This window comes from Aspergillus steynii (genome assembly GCF_002849105.1).
Source record: "Aspergillus steynii IBT 23096 chromosome Unknown P170scaffold_4, whole genome shotgun sequence".
NCBI lineage: Eukaryota > Fungi > Ascomycota > Eurotiomycetes > Eurotiales > Aspergillaceae > Aspergillus > Aspergillus steynii.
This window is the reverse complement of record NW_020194401.1, coordinates 1493946-1517506: the sequence shown is the minus strand read 5'-3', so window position 1 is coordinate 1517506 and position 23561 is coordinate 1493946. Positions and strand designations below refer to the sequence as shown.

General features: G+C 49.5%; 11 protein-coding genes across 11 annotated transcripts; 6 read left to right on the top strand and 5 right to left on the bottom strand.

The window, feature by feature from the left end:
• The first annotated feature begins 173 nt into the window (after window positions 1-173).
• Window positions 174-1455, top strand: P170DRAFT_383714 (putative short-chain dehydrogenases/reductase). Its single transcript, XM_024845652.1, has 2 exons — window positions 174-659; window positions 732-1455. Exons 1-2 carry the CDS (start codon window positions 308-310, stop codon window positions 1379-1381), a joined length of 1002 nt encoding a protein of 333 aa, XP_024704414.1. The 5' UTR covers window positions 174-307; the 3' UTR covers window positions 1382-1455.
• Window positions 1456-1745: 290 nt separating this feature from the next.
• Window positions 1746-3196, top strand: P170DRAFT_436745 (DSD1 family PLP-dependent enzyme). The gene is made up of 2 exons (XM_024849214.1): window positions 1746-1811; window positions 1902-3196. Exon 2 carries the CDS (start codon window positions 2000-2002, stop codon window positions 3101-3103), a length of 1104 nt encoding a protein of 367 aa, XP_024704413.1. The 5' UTR covers window positions 1746-1811; window positions 1902-1999; the 3' UTR covers window positions 3104-3196.
• Window positions 3197-4705: 1509 nt separating this feature from the next.
• P170DRAFT_358338 (bestrophin family protein) lies at window positions 4706-6559 on the top strand (the record flags this gene model as incomplete). Its single annotated transcript, XM_024844282.1, has 7 exons — window positions 4706-4930; window positions 4990-5137; window positions 5186-5270; window positions 5331-5456; window positions 5506-5855; window positions 5915-6088; window positions 6159-6559. 7 exons carry the CDS (start codon window positions 4706-4708, stop codon window positions 6557-6559), a joined length of 1509 nt encoding a protein of 502 aa, XP_024704412.1.
• Window positions 6560-7027: 468 nt separating this feature from the next.
• Window positions 7028-9325, bottom strand: P170DRAFT_436743 (threonine synthase THR4). Its single transcript, XM_024849213.1, has 10 exons — window positions 9199-9325; window positions 9062-9148; window positions 8769-8985; window positions 8641-8712; window positions 8524-8564; window positions 8311-8475; window positions 8001-8256; window positions 7917-7929; window positions 7699-7862; window positions 7028-7650 (listed from the first exon to the last, which is right to left on the bottom strand). The coding sequence occupies exons 1-10, from the start codon at window positions 9262-9264 to the stop codon at window positions 7133-7135; spliced, it is 1599 nt and encodes a 532-aa protein (XP_024704411.1). The 5' UTR covers window positions 9265-9325; the 3' UTR covers window positions 7028-7132.
• A 405-nt stretch (window positions 9326-9730) lies between these two features.
• On the bottom strand, window positions 9731-10776 carry P170DRAFT_426081 (uncharacterized protein; the record flags this gene model as incomplete). Its single annotated transcript, XM_024847692.1, has 2 exons — window positions 9731-10625; window positions 10766-10776. 2 exons carry the CDS (start codon window positions 10774-10776, stop codon window positions 9731-9733), a joined length of 906 nt encoding a protein of 301 aa, XP_024704410.1.
• Window positions 10777-12042: 1266 nt separating this feature from the next.
• Window positions 12043-13104, bottom strand: P170DRAFT_426080 (uncharacterized protein; the record flags this gene model as incomplete). Its single annotated transcript, XM_024847691.1, has 1 exon — window positions 12043-13104. One exon carries the CDS (start codon window positions 13102-13104, stop codon window positions 12043-12045), a length of 1062 nt encoding a protein of 353 aa, XP_024704409.1.
• Window positions 13105-13839: 735 nt separating this feature from the next.
• Window positions 13840-14552, top strand: P170DRAFT_509728 (uncharacterized protein; the record flags this gene model as incomplete). Its single annotated transcript, XM_024854704.1, has 2 exons — window positions 13840-14195; window positions 14494-14552. The coding sequence occupies exons 1-2, from the start codon at window positions 13955-13957 to the stop codon at window positions 14550-14552; spliced, it is 300 nt and encodes a 99-aa protein (XP_024704408.1). The 5' UTR covers window positions 13840-13954.
• A 947-nt stretch (window positions 14553-15499) lies between these two features.
• P170DRAFT_475422 (uncharacterized protein) lies at window positions 15500-16384 on the top strand (the record flags this gene model as incomplete). Its single annotated transcript, XM_024853258.1, has 3 exons — window positions 15500-15571; window positions 15714-16283; window positions 16334-16384. The coding sequence occupies 3 exons, from the start codon at window positions 15500-15502 to the stop codon at window positions 16382-16384; spliced, it is 693 nt and encodes a 230-aa protein (XP_024704407.1).
• Window positions 16385-17168: 784 nt separating this feature from the next.
• P170DRAFT_494789 (general substrate transporter) lies at window positions 17169-19132 on the bottom strand (the record flags this gene model as incomplete). The annotated part of the gene is made up of 8 exons (XM_024854076.1): window positions 17169-17480; window positions 17541-17831; window positions 17887-18209; window positions 18244-18457; window positions 18502-18580; window positions 18627-18749; window positions 18797-18916; window positions 19023-19132. 8 exons carry the CDS (start codon window positions 19130-19132, stop codon window positions 17169-17171), a joined length of 1572 nt encoding a protein of 523 aa, XP_024704406.1.
• A 593-nt stretch (window positions 19133-19725) lies between these two features.
• On the top strand, window positions 19726-21002 carry P170DRAFT_426076 (uncharacterized protein; the record flags this gene model as incomplete). Its single annotated transcript, XM_024847690.1, has 3 exons — window positions 19726-20292; window positions 20357-20564; window positions 20788-21002. 3 exons carry the CDS (start codon window positions 19726-19728, stop codon window positions 21000-21002), a joined length of 990 nt encoding a protein of 329 aa, XP_024704405.1.
• Window positions 21003-21267: 265 nt separating this feature from the next.
• Window positions 21268-22591, bottom strand: P170DRAFT_408083 (polysaccharide lyase family 1 protein; the record flags this gene model as incomplete). The annotated part of the gene is made up of 4 exons (XM_024846714.1): window positions 21268-21873; window positions 21926-22006; window positions 22056-22392; window positions 22449-22591. The coding sequence occupies 4 exons, from the start codon at window positions 22589-22591 to the stop codon at window positions 21268-21270; spliced, it is 1167 nt and encodes a 388-aa protein (XP_024704404.1).
• Window positions 22592-23561: the final 970 nt, after the last annotated feature.

Sequence of the window (23561 nt, the reverse complement as noted above, 5' to 3'; positions counted from 1 at the left end):
GTCGATCGCATCTCCGATCCGACGGCGGCCCTTCCGAGGTCACGTGCATCCCCGGGAGGCGCACCTCCGAGGGGCCGTCCAGATCCGGGGGCGGAAAGTCACGTGCGGAGGCTGTCCGGGCCCGAGTGGATCCATCCGGGCGATGCCGTCATCGGCCAGCCTCGTCCCGGCCAGCCTCGTCCTGCTACTTAAGATGGGGGTGCCTCTGTTGATGTTGGACGCCATCAATCACGATTGTTTACGCATTGAGCCAATATCTCTCTGATACATCTCTCTATTCACCCTCTCATCAATCCGATTCTCCAAAATGGCGAAACTCGACCAAGTCCGCGCCTCGAACGCCGCGATCAACTCTCACAAGCCCGAGCTAGTAGCTGTCTTTGTCGGTGCAACCAGTGGCATCGGCGAAGGTACAGCCAAGGAGCTTGCCAATACTGTCAAGAAGCCGACGATTCACCTGATCGGACGAAACGAGGCCACGGGGTCCAAGATCCTGGAGGAATTGAGGGCCGCGAACCCCGAGGGATCGTTCCACTTCATCAAGTCCGACGTGTCGCTGCTCAAGAATGTCGATAAGGCGTGTGCCGAGATCAAGGAGAAGGAGGAGTCGATCGATCTCTTGTTCATGAGTACCGGGTATATGGGCTTTTCGAAGAATGGTAATTCACCATTCAACCCAACTCCATCCCTAGAAACTAAGCACGCCTGACTAACAACAATATTCTAAACAGATACACCCGAAGGCCTCGAAAACAACCATGCCCTCCGCTACTACTCCCGCATGCGCTTCATCTACAACCTGCTTCCTCTCCTCCGCGCCTCGAAGGGTCCCGCCCGCGTGATCTCCGTTCTCGGCGGCGGCCAAGAAGGCTCCATCTCCGAAGACAACCTCGATCTGCAGAAGAAGTGGACCTTCATGGCCTCTCTCACCTACGCCTCGACCATGAACTCGCTGGCCACCGAGTACCTCGCCGCCCAGAACCCCTCCGTCAGCTTCATCCACATGTTCCCCGGTGTCGTGCGCACGCCGCTGATGAGCAACACCTTCGGAAACCTGGCCGGGTCTGTGATGGGTTTCTTGTCGACGCCTATCTCGATGACGCCGCAGGAGAGCGGGCAAAGGAACCTCTACATGGCTACTTCGGCGGCGTATCCGGCGGCGAAGGCGGGGACGGCGACCGGGGTGCCTCTTGTTGGTGGGGCGGAGATATCGAACGCGTCGACGGGGAGTGTTGGTGGGGGTTCGTATATCTTGAATTATGATGGGAGTGATGCCACGAATCGGAAGTTGATGGATGGGTATCGCGAGAAGCAGTTCCCGAGGAAGATTTGGGAGCATACGCTGGCGACATTTGGGAAGGCGTTGGATCCGGCGGAGTGATTGGTTTGCTACTTTTGTATTTGTACTTATTGCGATGATCAAAATGGGAAATATATAATAATATTCAAAATGTCGTCAGTTCTTGTATAGACGATGGATCTATATTGATCTCTGAAGTCTTTTTGAGTAATACCAAGTGCCCGGTAAGATTGCCTTTTGTTTCTATTCCTCGATTCTGTATTTATCTTTGAGAACATGATCTGTTGAAATGGGATCAACATACTAATCGTAGTTATAAAAACGTCAATATTAATGAAGTCAAGATTCGGCTATCAACCCCGCATTGGTTATCACGGGATGCAACCTGATAAACGATATCGTCTAGTGTGGGGGCTGAGATACTCTCGTCAACGCGTCTAGTGCGGGGGTCTGATACTCGATACTACAATCCGATAATACCTATTTAGCCCGGGAGTCTCTGCATGCAACGGTATGAGGGGACATTGTTGATCCTCACCACTTCTACCCCTTGATTCGTGCCCCTGGCAGATTATAAATAGCGAACTGATCCCTGCTTTAGCATCTCAGTCCCTTGTCTACAGAATAAAGCTCATATCCCCGCATTATCTTCCCAAACTACACCCATATCCTGATCTCGGACACGCAGTATTGATCATCATGTACTCCCCTCAAGTCGGCACTCTGGTCTCAGACCTCGACACGCCATCCATGATCGTCGACCTGGACCTCGCCGAAGCCAACCTCAAGAAACTCATGGACCAGCTCCTCCCCACAGGCCTGAACATCCGCCCGCATCTGAAAACAACCAAGAGCGCCATCGTGGCCAAGAAGATGGTCCAAGCAGGCGCCAAAGGAGGCTGCGTCGCTAAAGTGAGCGAAGCCGAAGCCATCGCCGCAGCAGGGTTCCACGACCTCCTAATCACCTGCGAGATCGTTGGCCCGGCAAAGGTCAAGCGGCTGGTCGAGCTGTTCCGCAAGCACCGATCGATTCGCATCGTCGTGGACAGCCACGTCGGCGCGACCGCTATCAACAACGCCCTGTCTGCCTCAGGCATCAAAGATCCCATCAACGTCCTGATCGATCTGGACGTGGGACTGCACCGGACGGGCGTGAAGCCTGGAGATCCGGCTGTGGCGCTGGCGAGCCATGTCGCGGGATTGGAGCATTTGAAGCTGATCGGCGTGCAGGGCTACGAGGGCCATCTGCAGCATCTGCACGACAAGGAGGATCGCAAAACGCAGTGTCTGGAGTCCATGGCTGTTCTGACCGGCACGGCGGACTCGCTGCGCAATGCAGGCCATAACATCGAGGTCGTGACGACCGGTGGCACGGGGACGGCGGAGTTCTGCGCCACCGTGCCGGGCGTGACGGAGCTACAGCCGGGATCGTTCATCTTCATGGATACGGACTACCGCAACGCCGTGGGGAGCTTTTACACGAATAGTTTGACCATTCTGTCGACGGTTGTGAGCAAGCAGGGGGATCGGGCGGTTACTATCGATAGCGGATTGAAGTCGTTGACAACGGATAGTGGATTGGCGGAGTGCAAGGATCGTCGGTATGATTATGGGGTTTTGGGTGATGAGCATGGCTCGCTGATCTGGGAGGCTGGGACGCCGGATCTTGAGGTTGGGGATCGTGTGGAGATGGTCCCGAGTCATATTGATCCGACGGTGAATTTGCATGATTTCTATTATGCTCATCGCAAGGGCGTTGTGGAGGAGATTTGGCCGGTGGATTCGAGAGGGAAGGTTCAATAGGCTCGCAGATGGCTATCGATCTGATGGTTCCAGCTGATTGGAGGGGGAAATAGACAGGTTTTCTCACTAGCTGCATTAAAGCTAATGTTATACATGCATCCCCTGTCTAGTGATAAAAAGAAGAAAAGGTCTATAAGCCAGAACCCGGCCCACGTGATGGCCGTTGTCGTGGTTCATTCTGCGGAAGGATTCATCTTTCCTCCACTTCCTTCTCATCACCAACCGATCTCCATCAGTCTCACCATCAAAGAAAACCTGTCTTCAATAATGGTCAATAGTGTATCGAAACATATTGCGATGATAATCAGAGTATTACGAATTGATGAGAAGGCTATAAGGAAAGATGGCCAGACACAAGACAGCAAGGCAACCGTCTATCCGAGTAAAAGAGCCTATGCGCCAGTTGGGCGGTATGTCTCATCCACGGAAGCTTTCCACAAAATAAATAATGTCAAGGATAGTTGCTACTTACTAGGCTCCATCCATTCAGCCCTTCAGTCCAAAGTGCCACGAGAAATGATTTCCTCGAATCATACTCTACATAAACGGAATTCGCCCTACAAGGCATAATGCTGCAAGAAAGCAGCCAGTCAGTAGTGCATGCTCTATGAAGATGATTTGAGAAAACTGCTAGGGGACACTCGAATCAACGGCGGTCATACATGGTGACAGCCCCCACAGTGATGGACAGGCATTCCGTCCGGGATCCACTTCCTCAATGCCGCAGCCAAACAGACCCTCAGGATCGGCATTCTTAATAAATTAAGGGTCATCACCGTCCGTGTCGCAAGCCTTTGGGCGGATCATCGTTTGACAGAGCGACATTTTACTCATGGGGATTGATTGCAATTGATCTCTGGAATTTTCCAGTAATCTGCCAGGAGTGACTATCCGTCTATCTACAATGACCAGACATCAAAACAAGAGAATCAGAGCCTGATAGCAAGTGCTTGACGATGCAGGGTATTACTCCACTGTCATTCGAGAAGATTCTTGTATCTCTGCCGGCTAGCGTGCGCAATCTGTAGAATGACGGTGCAGATCAGCGTTGAAGTCGAGCATTCCAGCTAAAAGGCCTAGATCGACCGCCCAACAGGCGAGGGCCCTCATCAGGTCCCGCGCAGGGATATTCCATTGGCCTGGATCACTGGTTACCCCTCGATGCTGCATGTTCTAGCTTTCATTGACCGGATACAGTCCGCTTTATCCACATAAGGAGTAGTTACTACCATTGACACTCGCTACCGGGCCCAAAAGAGTAAAGTCTTCTGCAGCAGAGTGTGATCCTAGTGTTGCTGTTGGCCAATGCGATGACTGCCTGGGTCATATAATCCAGACATCCCGTCTTCTTGCCATCTTTCTCCTGCATCTCTACTCTATCAGCCAGTCGTTCATTACCCCTTATTTCCAACTAATTGATTGTCATTCGTTTCAGCCCCAGTCACTCGTTATATCGCAATTAGCAAGCAAACCTTGCATCACGCTCGTTTCAATACTTACTAATAATTTTGCCCCTCCCCGCCAGAGTGCGCCTTCTTGACCTGCGCCTGAATGGTGCTTTTATCTCCCACTGAGATTCCACCTGCAGCGCCTGCTGCTTGTATGACAACATCGTCAAGGACCGAATCACCGCCAATATTGCCAACCTTCGACTCCAAGCCTATCCCTCAAGTCCATTATGACTTAGAAGCCGGTCCTGAGCCTGAATTTCTGTCTCCTGGTCGCCGTCTAACCCCACGTCCAACTTTCCTCGACGGCTGCTTTAGTCCCAAAGATGGTCATTCCACCTTGAAGCGACAGGGTTCTAGCGACCTCGTTCGCTATTTTGTATGTCATTTTTTCTCGCGTCTCGGTCGAATGAGCCTCTCTAATTCAAAAATGCCTAGCATGGTCCTCGCGATCTGGACAAGCACACTAAATGGCCAGTCTTCTTCCGACTGCATGGTAGTGTGTTGCCAAAGCTGATCATCCCTCTTTCGTTCATTGCCATCTGGTCAACCGTCGTTACCTTGGTGTGCAAATATGTTTACGATCGTGAGTATTTACCCTCCATCGTCTTATGACAATACTAAACCAAGACAGTTGGGATTGATAACATCCTGCTCACCGTTACTGGTCTCGTCGTCGGACTGTCGCTATCTTTTCAAAGCTCAACCGCTTACGAGAGGTATGCCCTTTCTCTTATGACCCTAGAATTCATCGAAGACCAAAAGCTAAACCTCAATAGATGGGCCGATGGACGAAAGTACTGGTCCCTTCTGCATCAAGCGTCGCGAAACCTCGCCCGCACTATCTGGATCTGCACGACCGAGCGAGAAGGCGAAGAAGGCAAAGAGGATGTCCTTGACAAATTGTACGTTTCTTTCTGTCATACATGAACCATCTACTTACGATAAATATAGATCTGCGATGAACCTGATCCTTGCATTCGCCGTCGCCCTCAAGCACAAACTCCGCTTCGAACCCGACATCGGCTACGACGACCTCGCAGGACTAGTAGGCCACCTCGACACGTTCGCCAAAGAAGCGTACGATCGCCAGCGTCTCGTACCCCCGCGAAAATCGTTTTGGAAATCTGCCGGCGAGTACCTTTCATTATCAATCGCGGAGTCGGATCCTCGGAAACATGTCAAGCGATCTAAGAAGCCCCTTGGTCATCTTCCGCTGGAGATTCTGAACCATCTGTCGGTGTATGTCAATCAGTGGATTGCCTCCGACGCGCTCAGTTTCAATGTCTATCAGACGCAAGCGAGTATGTTCAGCCCCTCCCTTTTACCTTTCTTGTCCATAAGAAGTATTAACAAGGAATAGTCAACAGCCTCGCCAGCCTCAATGAAGTCGTCACCGGTACCGAACGCGTCCTCGACACGCCCCTACCCACCGCATACACGATCTCCATCGCCCAAATCACCTGGATCTACGTATTAGTCCTCCCGTTCCAACTCTACGACACCCTCTCCTGGGTGACAATCCCCGGCTCAATCGGTATGTTTCCCCCCATTTCCCATCCCCTCAACCTCCATCCACAACCCCTAACCCTGGAAACCCCTCCTAGCCGCCGCATACATCATCCTCGGCCTCTCCGCGATCGGCCGCGAGATCGAGAACCCCTTCGGCGACGACGTGAACGACCTCCCCCTGGACACGTACTGCCGGCGCATCGCGCAAGAACTCGACATCATCACCGCCATGCCCGCCCCCAACGTCGACGACTTCGGCTCCCGCGACGAGAACCTCGTTTTCTTCCCCCACAGCACCGCAGGGTACCCCGAGTGGAAGGACCGCAGTCTGTCGGATATTCGCGCGATCTTGAAAACGAGGGTCATGGCGAACGCGCATTCGCCATCGCCGTTAAATACGCCCAATGCGTCGGGCTTTTTTGGCGCGGCTGGTGCGGTGAGTCCGAGTCCGTGCCCGAGTTTGGGGAGTAGGCAGTGTTTGAGTCCGGGGGTTTAGTTGCGATGTGAGCCCTTGGAAGTTGGGTCGCGTTGTGATGTTGGGTTAGGTGTTGGTTTTTGTCGTTGGTTGGTTCGTGAGTTCGGTTTGCTTTTCCCCTTCTACATTTTGCATTTTGCAGTTTGCTTTGCGTTCTTTCTATCCCCTTCTGATGGGGATGGTGGTATTGCTTCCCCTTGTTTTCTTTCGCATGCTTGTCTGCTCGCGTTAAGCAGATTTCCGTCACTCATTAATTACCCTATCGCTATTTCCTTTGTTCGCGTGATTGAGATTAAAACCCTACCAGTAAAGGGTACCTGTTGTTGTTTGTGGCTTCGAGTGATGGATTATCTGCTATCTGTACTTTCGGTTTATTTTCTTCTGATAGAAACTGGTCAGATAGTCTATATTAAAAAAAAAAAAGGATTGTTGGAATTTTAGCAGTGCTGTAGATGCTCGTGACGGCAGTAGATCACGGCATAATTAATGGTCATAATTGAGAAGACATAAACATTTCTATCATCTAGATATACTGCAATTTTAGGGCTCGTTGATATACATTCACCAATCACTCCCCTCTTTAGTTCTAAAGTCCTAAGCATTCTCCTCGGCCTTCAGCTCCTTCTGGACCTGGGCTTTAATGATCTCCCTCACGGCCTCCCACGAGTTCTCCACCTGCGTCACGCGGGTCTCCTTCTGCAGGAGAGCCTTCAGCTCATCCGGAAGCACCTGGGCGTCGAAGTCGAAGCCAGCCTCGTCCTTCAAGGCCGTAGCGACGGCGTCGGAGAATTTGGCGGGGTGGGCCGTGGACAGCGAGATGTGATGCGTGGGGGCGCCCGTCCGAGACAGCGATCGGTGGGAGGCGGTGATTCCCACGGCGGTGTGGGGATCAAGGACATACTTGGTCTCTTGGTAGCAGGACTTGATGGTCGCCGAGGTCTCGGCGTTGCTGACACGGTCGCTCTCGAAGATCTGTCGGCCGTTGGTCAACATGTCCTGGTGGATGGGTCCGAAGCCGCCGGAGGACTTCAGCGACTGGTACCAGGACACGATGTCCTCGCTGGCCTGCTTCTTGCTAGATTGGCTGTCGGCGCCATTGGCCAGGGCGTGCTCTGTCGATTGTTAGCGTGTGATTGGAGGATGGGGATGATCAATCATACCCTTGGACAGGAACCACAATAGTCTCTCGAAGTTGCTGGACACCAGGATGTCCATGGCCGGGCTAAGAGTCTCCTTGCAAGCGTCGGGCTTGCCAGACTGTTTGTCCTCAGCAGGGTGCTTCTCGTAGCGGCCAGTCGTCCAGAAACGATGCAAGATATCGTTCCTGAACCTGATTAGCAAATTCCTAGCTATTGGAGTATATCCTAAAATAACTCACTCGTTGGTGGCCACTATATTCAGGGAGAAATAAAATGTTAGTCAAGTTACCAATCAATCAAGTCGCGAGTTGAACATCACTTACCAACCAGCTTATCCACGGGAAGCCCCATCTTGTGTGCAAAGTAACCGGCGAGAATGTTTCCGAAGTTTCCAGTGGGAGTGACGAACCGGACCTTATCGCCAACGTTGAACGAGGACGACTTCTTCGCGAGCTGGAAATACGAGTAGTAGTAGAAGACAATCTGGGCGAGGATTCTCGAGAAGTTGATGGAGTTGACGGCGCCAAGCTTGAGGTGCTCGTTTGCGTCGGCGTCCCCGAAGAGCGCTTTGACGATGTCCTATGGATTTGTTAATTTAATTCTATATTCTAGGCCAGCGATAGAAGCACGTACCTGGCAGTCATCGAATGTGCCCGTAACAGCCAAGTTGTGGACATTCGCTTCCGTGCAGGTAGTCATCTGCACTTCTTGGATGGGGCTGATGCGGCCCTTAGGGTGCAGGATGGTGACCGTCACATCCTTCTTGCCTCGGAGACCGTAGATAGCCGCAGAACCGGTCTAGCTCGTCAATATCCGCAATAGATCAAGTATAGACCGGAGACTTACATCACCACTCGTAGCACCAACAACCGTCAAGTGATGCTTGTCTGCTCTCGTGTCAGTCAATCCACACCAAATCCGAGTAGCCATGATGACATGACTATTTATCTTTGCGCGCCCCACCTTTTGTTTGTTTCCCGCGGTTCTTCCGTACAAGCAGATATTCGAACAGATTTCCCAAGAATTGCAAGGCGCCTGAAACCGTCAGTCAAGTAGGCTCAAAAAGCCGTGAAAACCACAAGTATTCGTACAGTCCTTGAAAGAGTAGCTGGGTCCGTGGAAAAGTTCAAGAAGGAAGAGGTTATCGTCCTGCAGATGAACCAATGGGGTGATTTCGTCGGCACGGAATGTCGAGTAGCTGCGGTCGATGATGCCTTTCAGGTCTTCGGTGGGGATTTCGGAGGGAGAGATATAGAGGCTGAAGATCTTTAGGGCGAGGTCGGCGTAGCTGAGATCCTTCCAACTTTGCTGTAATTGTCTGTTAGCTTTCACACCCCCGCGGAGCCCTATAACCAGGCTCTCAAATATAAACGCGTATACATACCCAGTCATCGGCGCTGGGAACCTCATGAGGCAGAAAAAGTCCACCATCCGCAGCCAGTCCCTTGAGGACCACGGTCTCGAAAGACAACTTTTCGCAAGTTAGCACCTTATCAGCAGCCCGGAGTATAGGAAGCGCACGTCATAGTCGCCTCCCCGGGTGGAGAGGTACTTCTGCGCCTCGGTCGGAATCGCGTTGGTCGTCATGATGTCCCAATGGCAAGGCCGGCACTCTCGCTCGTCCGATAATGACTCTAATGATTAACGCTTGGATGCTCTCAAGTTTCTGCCCCGCCCGACGTCGGCGAGAATTCGTCCCGCCATCGGCTCGGAGATTCGATCTTCCCGTCGATCTCTGCCGTGACTCATAGGTCACGTGATCCTATAGATATCGTTGGTGATTTCTTGTCATTTGTCTTGAAAATAACCACATGGACTAGAAAATATTTCTTACTGGATTTCGTTGGCTACAATGTATAAACCACTTGTTATACTTTTATTCGTGCAGGCGTGTCTGTTGATGATTGGATGTATGCTACTACTAGTTAGCCCTAACTGTTATCCAGCCTGGACCATCTTGGACTGTCGTATCTAACATTCAACATGTATGCTTTCCATTTCTATGCTATGAAAGAAATCTGATTTCCTTGGACTGTTTGCTGGACGCCCTTCATCAGGCCGACTCATAAATCGGGGTGAACGAGCGGTTCCCTGAAGTGTTGCACAGCCGTCTGATGCAGTCCAACGCTCCAGGGACACTTTCCCATGAAGCAATTATGTCCTTTAGATTAATGTCTTGGACCTGGCACTTTCGGCATGACGCTTTATTTGACTTTCTGGGCTTGCAGGTGTGCTTTTCTTTGAACTTCTTGCCAAGCAGAACTGCCCATATCAAAGGATTACGACGATGGACTGTAGACCACAACTCTTGAAGTTCTTTGCGGAGATCTTCAATCCTTGCACAATGATCTCCTCGGGCCAAGCTTGGGCCTTTTGCCAGAATTCCGTTGACTGCTGCACGTTCTTGTATCATATCCACGAGTTCTGTGGGGAATATTTGTCCTACCTGTTCTCGGACCGCTTGCAGTTGCTCGAACCCGACAAGCAATTTGTATCGGAGCAGCCAAAGGCAGATAAATACGCGAATCTTGATCGTAGGATGATGAAAGAACTCGTTGTCACTGAGCGGATCTCGGCCTACATCCCATCCGGGGCCATGATACGCATTGTTGCCAGATTCAATCCGACAAAAGGCGATACTGACTTGCCGGAGAAAGTGGTGACATTCATCGTCCCAGTCTCTGAGCACCATGTAGTTTGCTACCATTTCGAAAGAATGGCATTTCCCCGGATATCCCGGATCGTAAAGACTACAGGTCCGCAGGATCTTTATACTTTCTTCCTGGGCCTCGCCGCTCATCAGATACGTGAGGTAATGGGCTAGATCCGTCTTCGCAGTCAAGGCACTGGATCTTCGGACGGCACGGTATGTTACATCATCGATATCTGCATTATCGGTGACATGCATTGTCTGCGTTCCGTCATCGGGCAACTGGTATGATGCGAGTCTACAGGACACATCACACACTTGTATCATCTTGCACCCATGTTGATGGAGCTCCAAGTGCCTTTTTCTGTGTTTCTCACTGCAATAGTACACTGCCTTGCATTTATTACAAGCGGAAAGCCCCGTCCTTGCGGAACACACAGGACATCCATATGGATGAATACGGTCGAAGTTCATACTTTCCGACAAACTGTAGATAGCCCTGTATATTGAATAGCAAATTAAAAATGAAATGATAAGGTAGAGCTGCCACTGTTTCAGCGAGGTAGGTTGACTGGCCCTTCTCGAATTAACGTGGTTTGGATGGCTAGGTAGTTCAGAAATCCCCGAGGGCAAATTCGTATTTATACAATTGGAGGCCTTTCTTTGTTACATTGGTAGTTTTGGTGGTCTCCAGTTCCATCATTGTAGGATAACGGGAAATGCAATATTACGATACCATTCTGTTCGGAAAGGCTATTCATTAGCCGGGTAGACAAAGGAATATTGATGAGACACACCAAAAGAGACACAGAAACAAGCAAACTGTGATTGATTTGATAGTTGAGTCTTTCTTCACAAGCGGGTTAAGTCTGTTACGCTTCCTGTTTGTTAGAAGTCACGTCATACTAACTAGACCAAAAACGCCGGCTGGTTCGTGGCCAGTCCTTGCAATGATTCATATGTTCACCACTGTTTCCCACCAAGCCCTGCATATTTCGAGCCCCTATGGATGAACGTAATTATACATATAATATTGTTCTAATATTTTGATTTGAAATTTCCTCGTTGATCTTTCGACTGTCAAGTTGAGTCATAATTTATCAATGATACCTCTGATGTTATAGATTGTTTTGATTGTTAGTGATAGTAAACTATGTAAATGCCATGTACGAATCTTAAATTATGAGACACTCTATCTAACATGTAGTGTGATACATTCACTTGAGCCTTTGAGGTAAAGAGTTCAATTGCGAAAGGATGAAGTATAATGAGGCTTTTGGTCCGGTAGGTTTAGGAAGCTTCTCTGGGATTTGTAATTGATAGTTTCTCATCATAGCTAGAGGAAACAATTGTATACCACAACATAAATAGCTATACTGGAACATGCAAGCTTTCATTTTCATAGGATACTCAACACCCTGCGGATAGCACACCAGGGAAGTCAGAGAACTCCTTCCCTGATCTTAGAACCACGATATTGATCATCGTACGTGACAGTCTATCTATAGGTATCTAGTAACACTTAAAATCTAGCGATACCTTTTAGTAAATATATACTTAAAAAGGGAAGAGTGTAGAAATCGACTATCAAATCACATTAACGTGGCCTAAGGCGTAGTATAACAACAATTCAAGACAAAAGACCAAATCAAAGCACTAAACGCCACAAGAAAGAGAGCAAGTTGCATGAGCCTTGGAGGTCTACTGCATGTTCATCAGACCTGCCACCACTCGCCTCCAGCTCTGTGCCTATCCAGTAACTCGCGGAAATGCTTCTCAGCGCCAGGAGTCTCGAAAAAGGCCTTATGCAATTTCTTATCGACCCATTTTTCTGAGTTTCCCGAGTCAAGGAAGAGAGACCAATTCTTCAATCCCACCCATTGGAACAAAGTATCTATATCATTAGTCAGAGTTGCAACGGCATTTTCGTGGTCCTCCCGTGATTTAATCCTTTGCAGTAGATCTGAACTAAAATCAGTTTTTACCACACAATCATAGATCACATCCAATATCTCTTGTGGAACCTTTGGTCCCATGGTCTCCGTCATTACCGGTAAGCAATTCAGTCTCTGGAGAAGCCTGAACTTAATGAGTGCTATTGCTATTTTGAAAGTTCTTTTATGACGAACATCACGGAGATTGTCATAGCAACTGAACAGCTCCATGTCACTCAAAATATCCATGTCGGTCAAGGCCTCCATGCCATTTGAACCTTCCATGAGGTTTAGGTTCAAGGACTGAATTGTCGAGAATAAATCCACTCCCTTTACCTCGTGTTTGCACATTCGCGTGATGATCTGATAGCATGTATTGTCGTCCCCCATTAGCAGCGATGGCCCTAGAATCTCCAGAATGCGATCGCGGTATGCAAAATCGCCCAATAAAATTTCCGCCCGTATAAGCTGCAGCATTTCTTTTGTGGCCTGCCTGGTACGGATGAATCTAAGAGAAGCCGCTAAGCGCCAACGAACCCCTCGGAAAGCTTGCGCAGCAGGGTACTGCGGTCCCTCCGGAAGTCGATGATATTCCATGTTGTCCGGGTCGGTGAGATATCGATACACGGGGTGATCGCGATATTTTCCCAACTTTTCTTCATACCGATATCTTGCTATGCCCACGGCTTCACATCCTATGTGCTTTTTCGTGAAAACGGCACGCCCTTTGCATTCAGCACTGCAGAAAGATGCAGCGCGACACATGCTGCATTCTTCGGGAAGGGGGGTGTCCGTAGATCCACAAAGGATGCACCTAGAGCGATAACGATTGTTATCAGACATATTGACTGGATGAGACTGCTGTCACGGTATATGTGTTGGTTGTTTGGGCTTAGGCTGGTCAGTAATGGAGTGGAATAATTGATGATGCCACCTACAATTAGCGGCAAGCCAGGAGGTATTTATACCTTAGACCAATGCCAGCTTTCATGACTGTAGGCAGAACCTTCATGGGAATTCCCTCAATCACCTGTGAGATTCAATACGCATTGCCCATGGATTCTTTAAGCATATGGAATACGCAGGGACGAGCGCTGCCTGGGTTTGTTCTCTCCCTCGGATGAGCCCGACCCTTCTTTGGCTCATCCGGACCAGGGCCTCGACAGTGTTGTCTTCTTGGCTGGAAAGTCCGCATTCTATTATGTGGTTCTTTGTTTATGCCTTTTTTCTTTGTCCTAACATAGGGACTGCTACGACAGGTCGCATCCACCAAAAACACACCCAGTCCCCTAAGAAATAGCACAAATCGTCTCAGGCAATATGAGCACTATTCATAAATGATCGGCAAGCATAGCCATGCCCTCAAACTCCAAGATCCTGGATGAAGAAACTGGAGCTATGACATCATAGGCCCTACTATTAGCCCGATGCGGAATCCGGGGCGATCCACTCTTTGTCGATCCACCGGCCGAATTTCCAGAACATGCCCTGCCTCATGTGGTTGGATGTGGTTATTTAAGGGTGGTGGCCCGCGGGTAAGTTTGTTCGTTCAAGAATAACCCCTGCTGTGCTATCGCAGCCGAGAATCCACATTATCAACAACCTACTGTCTCTCCACTGTTTATCCACCTACACCTACCACACTTCATTCTCACATACTTGCCTTCGCATCGATAAAAAGAAAACCAACAACATGGGCTGGGATATTTCAGCCCTCGCACCCGGACCCGCCGGGACAGTCATGATTGGCGAGAAAGGGGGCATTGAAGGAATTGCTCGACGCGCGCGAGAGCGCCGGAAGCGAGAGGCTGAGGAACAAGAACTTGGACAAGGGATTCGTGAACAAGAAGAATCGGCGAGTGATAAAGAATTAGAAAATACCCTGATTACAAAAACTCAAGAAAATGGGGTTGACCGGAAAGCGAATGGGCCCGGTTTGTCCCCTAAGCATGACTCAAATGGGACCGAAAATATTCCGCAGATTAAGGAGGGAAATCGCATAGGACGTCGATTGAGAGAATGGCGAAATCATTTGGGATGAAAGGGTTGGTTTTTTTTTCGGATTGCATAAAGGTTACCTCAAAGCCGGAATTGAGATGATTCATTGGGTTCTGTGGCGGAATACCAATTTGTATGGTTACTTTGGCGGAGAAGCTACCCGGGTCCTGAGCGGGCCTTAATGTCTCCGATTGACCGGGAACGCCACGGGGGATGGTGACATAAGTCCTTTAGTTGCAGTGTCGGATGATGAGGAGCAGCATGAGCTGTTTGACGAGTTCGATGATGCCTAGATATAGGATCTCATGAGAATACTATGATGGTGATATTGTATTCTGGATAATGAGTAGCCTGGGCTGTGTTTGCCTCGATATACGAACGCGTGGTAGTAGGGAGGACTGAAATATGATAAGGGGAGTGGCGTAGCGAGAGTTTGATTCCGCGTACTAAGTCTACCTTGTGGTAGTGCTACCTCCCCCCAGTTGGTTTGGAAGTGCGATGTCTGCTTGCTTTTTGTTTCTTTTTCACCATTTTGTTTGTTTTTCCGGGGACCAGACAGGGTAGTTTTAAGACTATCCAAAGCAAAAGCAATTTAAGCAGTATGATTGGTTTGACGGTAAAAGTGGTATTATGCTTCAGAATCTTAATGAAGTATAACCGCAATTATCTCTGGTAGTATCAGCCTTCCCTCCCCCTCGGATGGGATGAAAGAGGCTGTTTTGTATCCCCGGTCCATGTCTGTCCAGGGGCTCGCTTAGCTCCTGGCAGCTACGGGGTGGGTTCTATATCTCGATCTGCCCTCGATAGGGCTTACCTACTAAACCACCTTCCGCATGTAGCTGTTTCTTAGTGTTGCGTATGACTCACAGTGCCTCGATAGTCTGCAGTGCCGGCATGCTTCATGCAATCAAGGATCCACTTCCTGATCGATCGGTTGAGCCACTCCAACAAAATCTCCATAGCTCGACACATCCCTGAATCCCTCGAAAGCTCTCCGGGGGGCTCATCAGGCAGCCTCCGACTGGACGTTGATCAATACTACTACTACTCCTCCTCCTACTGCTGCCCTGGTCGAACCAATTATATCAGATCCTCCTAGAACCTTAACTCCATAGTTCAATGAGCAATCATAACGCGAGACGCTCGATATTGGCACTATTTATCTGAAAGATGGATTGATATTTTCTTTTCTTCCGAAACAACTACTCTCTCCTGGACTTTACCGGGTGGGATCCCCAAAATGTCTCCTCCGGCGATCTGGAAGAAATCCATGCAGGACCTTCTCTCAAGTGGAGAGTTTTCAGACTGCAAAGTAACCTGCCAGGGAACCACCTTTAATGTCCACCGTGCCATAATCTGTCCCCAATCATCCTTTTTCCGAGGGGCACTAGCATCAGATTTCAAGGCAGGTGAAACGAGAGACTTGCCTCGAGATTATTACTGACTTACTAAAGGAATCCCATGAACAGACTGTTGACCTACCTGAAGACGACGTGAACACAGTCAAACGTGTGATTACATTCATGTATACGCACGATTATGATGAAGAGGGACCCGAAGACGAGTACACGGATGATGATAACCATTCTACTTCAGATCAATCTACAGAAGGAACCTCGGACCGCCCTCAAGATGACGCCAATACAGAAAATGAACACAATGCAGTCGTATACATCCACCTAATCGTCTACCGAGCAGCAGATAAGTTTGGTATCGAAGATTTGAAGTCCCTTGTAGCTGAAAAGTTAGTCAGCTGGACCGAGACTGGTTGGTGTTCCAACACGTTCTTCAAGACCGCCCAGGATATTATGGGAGTGACCCCGTTACATAAAGAGAGGCTAAGCAAATTGGTGACCGACACTATCACAAAACATTTCTCTCACTTTATAAAATTCAATAACTTGAAGTTGAAACAACTTCTTGCGGACAACGAAGCTATTGGATCAGCGGCTCTGATCAAAATGATTGACCAACAGCGGATTATTGGGACAAGGGAAGAGTGGATTCAGTGTCTCGAGAAAGCTGTGAAACAGTATAACAAGTCAAGGCGGTCCCTTTGCTCTAACTGTCCAAGCTTCGGTGGATTCTCAGTAAGAACCACCGAAATGGGACTTATTACCTGTAACCGGTGTTGCCGAGTTATTCCATGCCTTGAGAATAACACACTTTTGTAATAAGCCTGGAGTCTCATTTCTTTTGCGTTTCCTCTGTAATAGTGGTATCTATTTGGGGAAAGATAGCTTCGAGGCATCTTTATCTTGTCATGGGGCTGATTTAGAACTATGAGAATGAATCTTCACTACAATTTAGTTACAGTGTAGTATTTTTAGCAACATAAAGTCACATACGTATAGCATTCTTTTACATGTCAAACTCTTTGGCTTACGTCAAATGTACACACAGGGATATTTGGTCCTGTGCAATATTATTCGTATCCCCACACTCATTCCACTATCTTATAATGGTTGTAAAGAGACAGATTGAAACGGGACCCCTAGAACAAATACCTTCACATGGTGTATTTTGCGCATGGTATGCAATACTGCCTAAATCATCCGTTAATAACTTTCATGGCGCCTGGATATAGGATCTTATAGGAATATGGGTATATAGATACTAGATAGTCGGTAGCCTGGGCCTTCTTTGCCTTAATATACAGGCGCGTATTTGCCAAGGGGAGTGGCCTGGTGAGGGTTTAGCCGCTTAGGACTACGGTATCTACCTAGTTACTTTTTTAATTTTCACCTTTTCGTTTATTTTGATTATCTTGTTTTTGTTTCAGGGGACCGGATAGTGTAGTTTGAGACTAAGCCAAAATAAAAACAATTTGAGCAGTATGTGCACATGGTATTAAGGTGTGAGAATATCTAAAGCAATGTGAGTTTGGATTATAGGACACTTATACCAACTCATCGCAATTCCTCCTTCAATTCCTTCTCTTTCAATCCCGCAGTCTGATACATCGCCATCTCATGATCCAACCCTTCACACTGGTACCCCTTGAACCTCCAAGCAGGCAGCTTAGCCCTGAACAGTTGGTCAATTTCTTCAAGGTTTCTCCCTTTCAGCTCGGGCATAAAGAACCAAACGCAGATTGCTCCAGCACCTGCAAACCCACCCCAGACATAGCCTAGTTTAGCACCTAGATTGGCACCCGGGGTAGATAAGAGATACGGGGTTGTGTATACCACCACGAAACCGACAACGACGTTGAATGCTGTCTGTAGGAGTGTATCAGTCTTCATTCCTCTAGAAAAAAAAGTTCATCAGAAGGGCCATACCGAAATAGCCATAGTTTTCTCTCGTAAAATGGCAGTTCCGATCTCAGGAGCTGTGATATATGCAGCCGGGCCCAATGTCGCATGGAGCACAGCCGCGTAGAGAATGAATGATGCTACCATTCCGTTGGTATCCCCTGTTGAGCGGTTGGTTTTTGAACCTAATCCCCCAATCAGACAGAGGAAAAGAGCCTGGACCCAGCATCCGTGGAATGTGAGTTCGCGTCTGCCGAAAATGTCGAAGAGCGTCATGCCGATGAGAGCGGTTACAACCGAGACGCCGTTGTTGACTGCCTAGTGGGCTATTAGGATTGATAGCTCATGGCTTGGTGGGTGAGATTGAGCATACTGCATATGTAAACGCCATATCTCCTAGTCCGACTTTCTTGTAGAATGTTGGTCCGTACGAGCTGCTGAAAGTCACGCCAGGAAGTTGCTGAAGGGCCATGAGAAATAGTGCAATTGATGTGCGTCGCCAGTTAGAGGCACTGAAGAGCTCAACCCAGGGCGCTTTTTCGCTGCGATTATCGGAGTTCTCAAGTGCCCATACTTCAAGCTCGCAGAGGCCATCTTCGACTGCCTTCTTCGGTCTCAGCCGGCGTAAGGCTGCTAGGGCTTCTTCCCGACGGTTCTTGGAGATGAGCCAGCGGGGAGAGTCTGTGTTTTTGTTAGCTTCAGGCGCTTTTGTTCGGGATGGAGGTCTTACTTGGAGTAAAGTACAGGCCAGATAGGATGATCAGAGCAGGGACAGCTTGAATTCCCGTCGCTAGCATCCAGCCCATATCTGTGTTGGACTTTGACAGATATTGATTCACGATTCCAGCAATCAGTGATCCAAATGTGAGGAAGAGCTGAATTGAACCAACACAGAAACCGCGCAGGGGAGCAGGGCAGATTTCAGACTCGTACGTGGGAACAACCTGAGAGCGTTAGTGGGTATTAATAACAAATCGGATGGTCTTACGTTTTCAACCAGACCAACAGCTGTATAAATGATGATGGACCGACGATGAACTGCGCTGACGAATGACTGGTAACTTGTACTGCAAAAGATTAGTGCATCAAAATAGTAACTGATAGTAAAATTACCACTTACTGACTGCCCCGACGATTTGAGTTACGCAGGTAATCACCATGGCGATGCGATGTCCAAGCTTCTCAATTATAGGGCCAACGATAATAGCACCGATGAATTTTCCGATCAGCGCAAGACTGAGGTATATTAGATGTGTTTATCAATTTAGCTTTCATAGACACACCTGTTGATCAACGACACAATCTTCGTTGGGATAGCCCATGTTTCTTTCTCGGAATCGTATTCACCGAATCTTTGCACGAAGGGATTAAAAGTCTGTACTCCGCCGAAGGACGCTCCATCACTGTTCACGATTATGAGTTAGAATCGCTTAGGTATCTTGCTAGGCACACTCACTATCCTGCATCACTCTGTTAGACTAGAAACGCCACAATTTGTCTTTCATTGACCTACCAAAAAAGATGCTTCCCATCGAATAGAGCAGACAGATGAGAATGAGCTGCGTCGTACATTCCGACCACGCCTGCCTGCTGGCATACAATTTGCCCCCTCCGGCCATTCTGGAAATACCGCACAGAAATCAAGACCTGTGAAAAAGACCAATATCACCTTCCTAAGACCCACGTATAAATATGTGGTGCAACTGGAATCTCCGCAATGCGGGGGTGGAGAGGCAAATATCTTTGCCCCATCCTTTGGATCCTCCCAGTCGCTTCCAGCATTTGTTTATCCTCGGAGTTGATGCGACATCGGACTCGGTCGAGTCCTGCTAGACTCTACTCACAGTAGAATTCCCAGAGGACCCATTCGCTTTGCCGCCTTGGGTGAACCCTGTCTGGCTCGTCTTGAGATCCTTCCGGTGGAGATGTCGGCCGTCTCTCCCCCGTACCCCGGACTATCCTCAGGTCTGGCAAGCGTGAGAGCCAAGATGTGGGGATTCATTCGAATCGACAATTTGAGGGCGGAGCTTGCGTGACACTAGCGAGTCAGGAAGATCGATTCTCCCGACGTCGGGGTTGAATTGTCGCTCAAAATTCACATCGTGGATTGCTCGGGCAAACAATTAAGGCTTGACGCTTGGCTGCAGGTTAAATACTAGGTGCTTACGGCTTTATTAAACGGTGCAGGTCAACATTTTACTGTTCGGTCAGAATGCGTGCAATGCAGTCTCTAACGAACATTCTTGCCGCAGCTGGTGTCTCTACAGTTATTAGCCGTGAATCTTTCAGCCACTATGGTGAAAGCCTAGCTGGTGTCAGAGCCGAGACACATTACACGCAGTTCGACGTACCAGTCGATCCCTACCGTGCTCCCGGCGATCTATCCAGCGGACTATTGTTTGGAATCTCGCCTGAACCATTTGGTCAGCCTGGAAGTGGAGATAAGCACCTTGCAGCTTACTCGTATCGCCTTCCATTAACTGATGTTGAGGAAAACAGGCTTCCGATATACAAGCCGGATGGTTACGATCCATCTCACTATGAGCTACACCGTCGTTATCTCCAGGCCGGTGGAAAACTATATATACCTCGGCTGAAAGGAATTCCCAACCGAAAGACCGATCTAATCGGCTCTGAAGCAGTCCTTGCGACAGACCTACTTGGAATGAATGATGACTGGCCAGCTGTTGGTTCTCAAGAACGACAGAACATCCTCGACAAAACTGCCACATTCACCAAGGGCCTAATATGGTTCTTTGCGAATGGTCCAGCTGTGCCTGTAGGTCCTTCGAACTTCCTCTCTCCCTCTTTACATGCATGATCATCTCACAATGAACCCTCAGCTGGACATCCGTAACGAATGGTCCCGGTTCGGCTACTGCCTCGATGAATTCCCTGACAACAACCACTTCCCGCGTCAGCTTTACGTGCGAGATGCACGGCGAATGGTCTCCGACTACGTGATCACCCAGCACACAGCATCAGAGCACGACGGGGAAGAAGAAGACCCGTACCCCGTTGCCATTGCGTACTGGTCCACTAATACGCATTGTGCGCGAAGAGTTGTCTGGGATGGTCTAGCCCATAACGAGGGTTTTATCTTCAAAGACAAGCATCAATGAAGACCGTTCGGGATCTCATATCGTGCCTTGGTACCTCGGAGAACCGAAGCCACTAATGCTTTAACGGCGACATGTCCGAGCTCGTCGCATGTGGGATACGGTATGCTTTGTTCGGAGTGCTTTTTCCGTGATTTGGTACTGATGAGTAATAGGGGCTGTTCGTATTGAGCATCAGTTCTGGGAGCTTGGTCAGGCGTGTGCGAATGCTTGCGATATTGCGTTATCAGATACAACTGCCCCGATGCCAGTCCAGGATGTTCCGTATGGACTGCTGAGAGAGAGATTGTTGAGCCAGAATGCAGTGCTGGATGTGGCTTTGGTAGGGAAGCCGGACTTTTCCCTGCTCGGTCCTAATCCGAAGGCATAATAAGGTGGGATCAACGGAGAGAATGGGCTCAAGAAGGAAAGGAAGGCCTATCGAAGAATATTTGAAAATAGTGCACTGTCTCTTGATAGAGCTAATTTCAAACTGTGAAGCAGATAGGTGCTGAAGCAAGGGATGAAGTCGCGATGAGTTTGTCACGATATGTCAGTCGGTGCCTCAGCCAGTCAACTCCGACATTAAAAAAGTACTATTAACGACAGTAAGAAAGAAAGCTAACTACACACTCATCGTCAGTAAAACCTCCAAATCAGATCTTGCCAACACCAGCATTGGCCTTAACAGTCGCCGGCACATCCGCCACACCAATATGGTCGATCAAAGAATCCTTAAACTCCGCGGCCTTGCTCAGAACCGCCTGATCAGTCTTCGACGTCCACTCGCCCGAGTTACTCAGACGGTTCCATTCACAGATATATCCCAGGTCCGAGGTACAGGCACTGGCCGAGTCCACAGTCGGAACGTTGTAAATCAGCGCGCCACTCTCCAGCGAAGTTTGCGTTAAGGGAGTGTCGACGTTATCGAAGTAGTTGCCCTCCAGCAGGACGTGGGTGTTGGTGTCGATGTCGAACGAGTGTCCGCCGATGTCCTGGAAGTAGTTGTTCACGCCGTGGAAGAAGATCTGGGAGTCGGTGTTGTCGGTGCCCATGTGGGGAGCGCGGCCGGAGACGTCGTGCACCCAGTTTCCGGAGAACGTGTACTGGTCGTTCTCGCCGATCAGGAGCATCGTCCAGTAGTGCTTGCCGTTGCACCCGGCGGACCACTCGCTGCGGCCGTCGAACTCGTTGTTTGAGATCGTGACCCGTCCGGCTTGGCCCCAGCCGCTGACGATGTGTTGGCGGCCCGTCAGGGAGAACTATTCTCGGTCAGCGGACCATTCGCTATACTGTGTAACCGAGGTGCTTTACCTTGTTGTGGTCAATCCAGACCTGGTCTGCTCCGTCGAGGGTCAAGGCGTCTCCGCCCCAGACGTACTGGGGGTTCAAGTTCTGTGCTGTATTAGCCACATTCATCTGGGCGTATAGAAGGCACTCATACCGTGATGTGAATGTTCTGGATGATCACATTCTTGTTACCACCACGAACACGGAGTCCCTTGCCCTTGAGCACAGCGCCGCTGCCAACGCCGACAATGCTCTTGTTGGAGCCGATGTCCAGGGGCGAACGAGCGGCGTTGTCGTACGTGCAAGACACCCAGGTGCCGTCGTCGCAGCTGTCCTGGATCCAAGCCTGGCCCTTGGAGGTGCCGCCCTCGCAGGTAGTGGTTCTGGTGCTGCAGCACTGCCCGGAGGTAGTGCCCTCGGTGCCGGCGAAGTCCCAGGTGCGGTCGATCAGGATGGTACGGGGAGTGTCGTCGGTGATCCACTGGGTAAGTCTGAGATGGTTAGCATTGAGGTGAACATGTCAGGTGAGTGCATCTGGAGTACATACTCCTCGATACTGGATGGAGTGGCAGCAGTAGCATCGCCACCACCGGTAGTTCCGGCCGCGAAGCCCTGAGGAGTGCCCTTGACCTGGGCATAAGCAGTCTGGGCCGAGAAGGCCAACAGGCTAGAGAGAACGGCAGCCTTCATGGTTCTTGTCTGACAGTACTCGATATCTTGATTACCGGTGTAGAAACACCATATCAAGAGCAGAATCCGCTCACTTTAAATAGTGTACACTCTCGACTCCAAAAATAGCCTCACACCCACTACGCTGTAGCCTATACCACATCCACCTACAGAGTAGCCCATCAGAACCAGACCAAGATAGACTGACACGGCGATTTCTCCGCCAAATCCCCACCCCTCGCAAACCACCACAGCGGAAAACTGCCTAAACCAGATCGTCGTTTGACCAACCTCAACGGTGAACTCGGCAATGAAACCCTAGGAGCCGGCGAACCCCTACGGAGCAGCTAATTTCGCACTAATAGCGAAGAACGCTCGTCCCTAAGACACGATGTTTCAGGATCGCCCTAACCGTCTCCTGGCGTGGTTCGCGGAAATTGACAGTCAGCGCGCCAGGGCCAAGTGCCAAGCGCTTTGGCGTGCCAAGACGTGCGATGTAGATTGCTGAGTCGCTTATTTGCGCGAGGTGATATGGTATGCTGGGTGGTTTGCTGGGTTCGCTTGTCAGGTGTCTGGGGTGTTCGGGATTTAGTTGCCTTGTTTGAGATGTGATTCTGCAGTCTTCAGGCGGCAATCCTCGACACGGGGTATACGTTCCTTCTCCTTCACGGACACGGACAGATTCAGCGTTTCTTGTTGTCTTCGGCTCTATCAGCGGAAATACGGCGTAGCTATAATGGGACCACATGGCTCCTGGACCCGGCCACATGCGAGAAGGTGACACCGCCACTCCCTTGCTACTTTCATGATTCAGTATGATTTCTCCGATTTGTCGCCGGCCGGCCCACTGTTCACTTCGGTTGAAGTGGGACGGGGAATTGGTTCCTGGATTGGATCCACATTAGCAGAGGCACAAATAGCACGCATACGGAGAATCAACGTGCATTGCTCATTGCTCATATCATGTCGTTTGATATCTTAGTAGTACCCC

Coding starts and splice junctions, on each gene's coding strand:
- P170DRAFT_383714 (XM_024845652.1), top strand. CDS start 308: ATGGCGAAACTCGACCAAGTCCGCGCCTCGAACGCCGCGATCAACTCT. Junction 660..731: donor TATGGGCTTTTCGAAGAATG/GTAATTCACCAT, acceptor TATTCTAAACAG/ATACACCCGAAGGCCTCGAA.
- P170DRAFT_436743 (XM_024849213.1), bottom strand. CDS start 9,264: ATGACGACCAACGCGATTCCGACCGAGGCGCAGAAGTACCTCTCCACC. Junction 9,149..9,198: donor CCCGGGGAGGCGACTATGAC/GTGCGCTTCCTA, acceptor ACTTGCGAAAAG/TTGTCTTTCGAGACCGTGGT. Junction 8,565..8,640: donor CCGCGGGAAACAAACAAAAG/GTGGGGCGCGCA, acceptor ACACGAGAGCAG/ACAAGCATCACTTGACGGTT.
- P170DRAFT_436745 (XM_024849214.1), top strand. CDS start 2,000: ATGTACTCCCCTCAAGTCGGCACTCTGGTCTCAGACCTCGACACGCCA.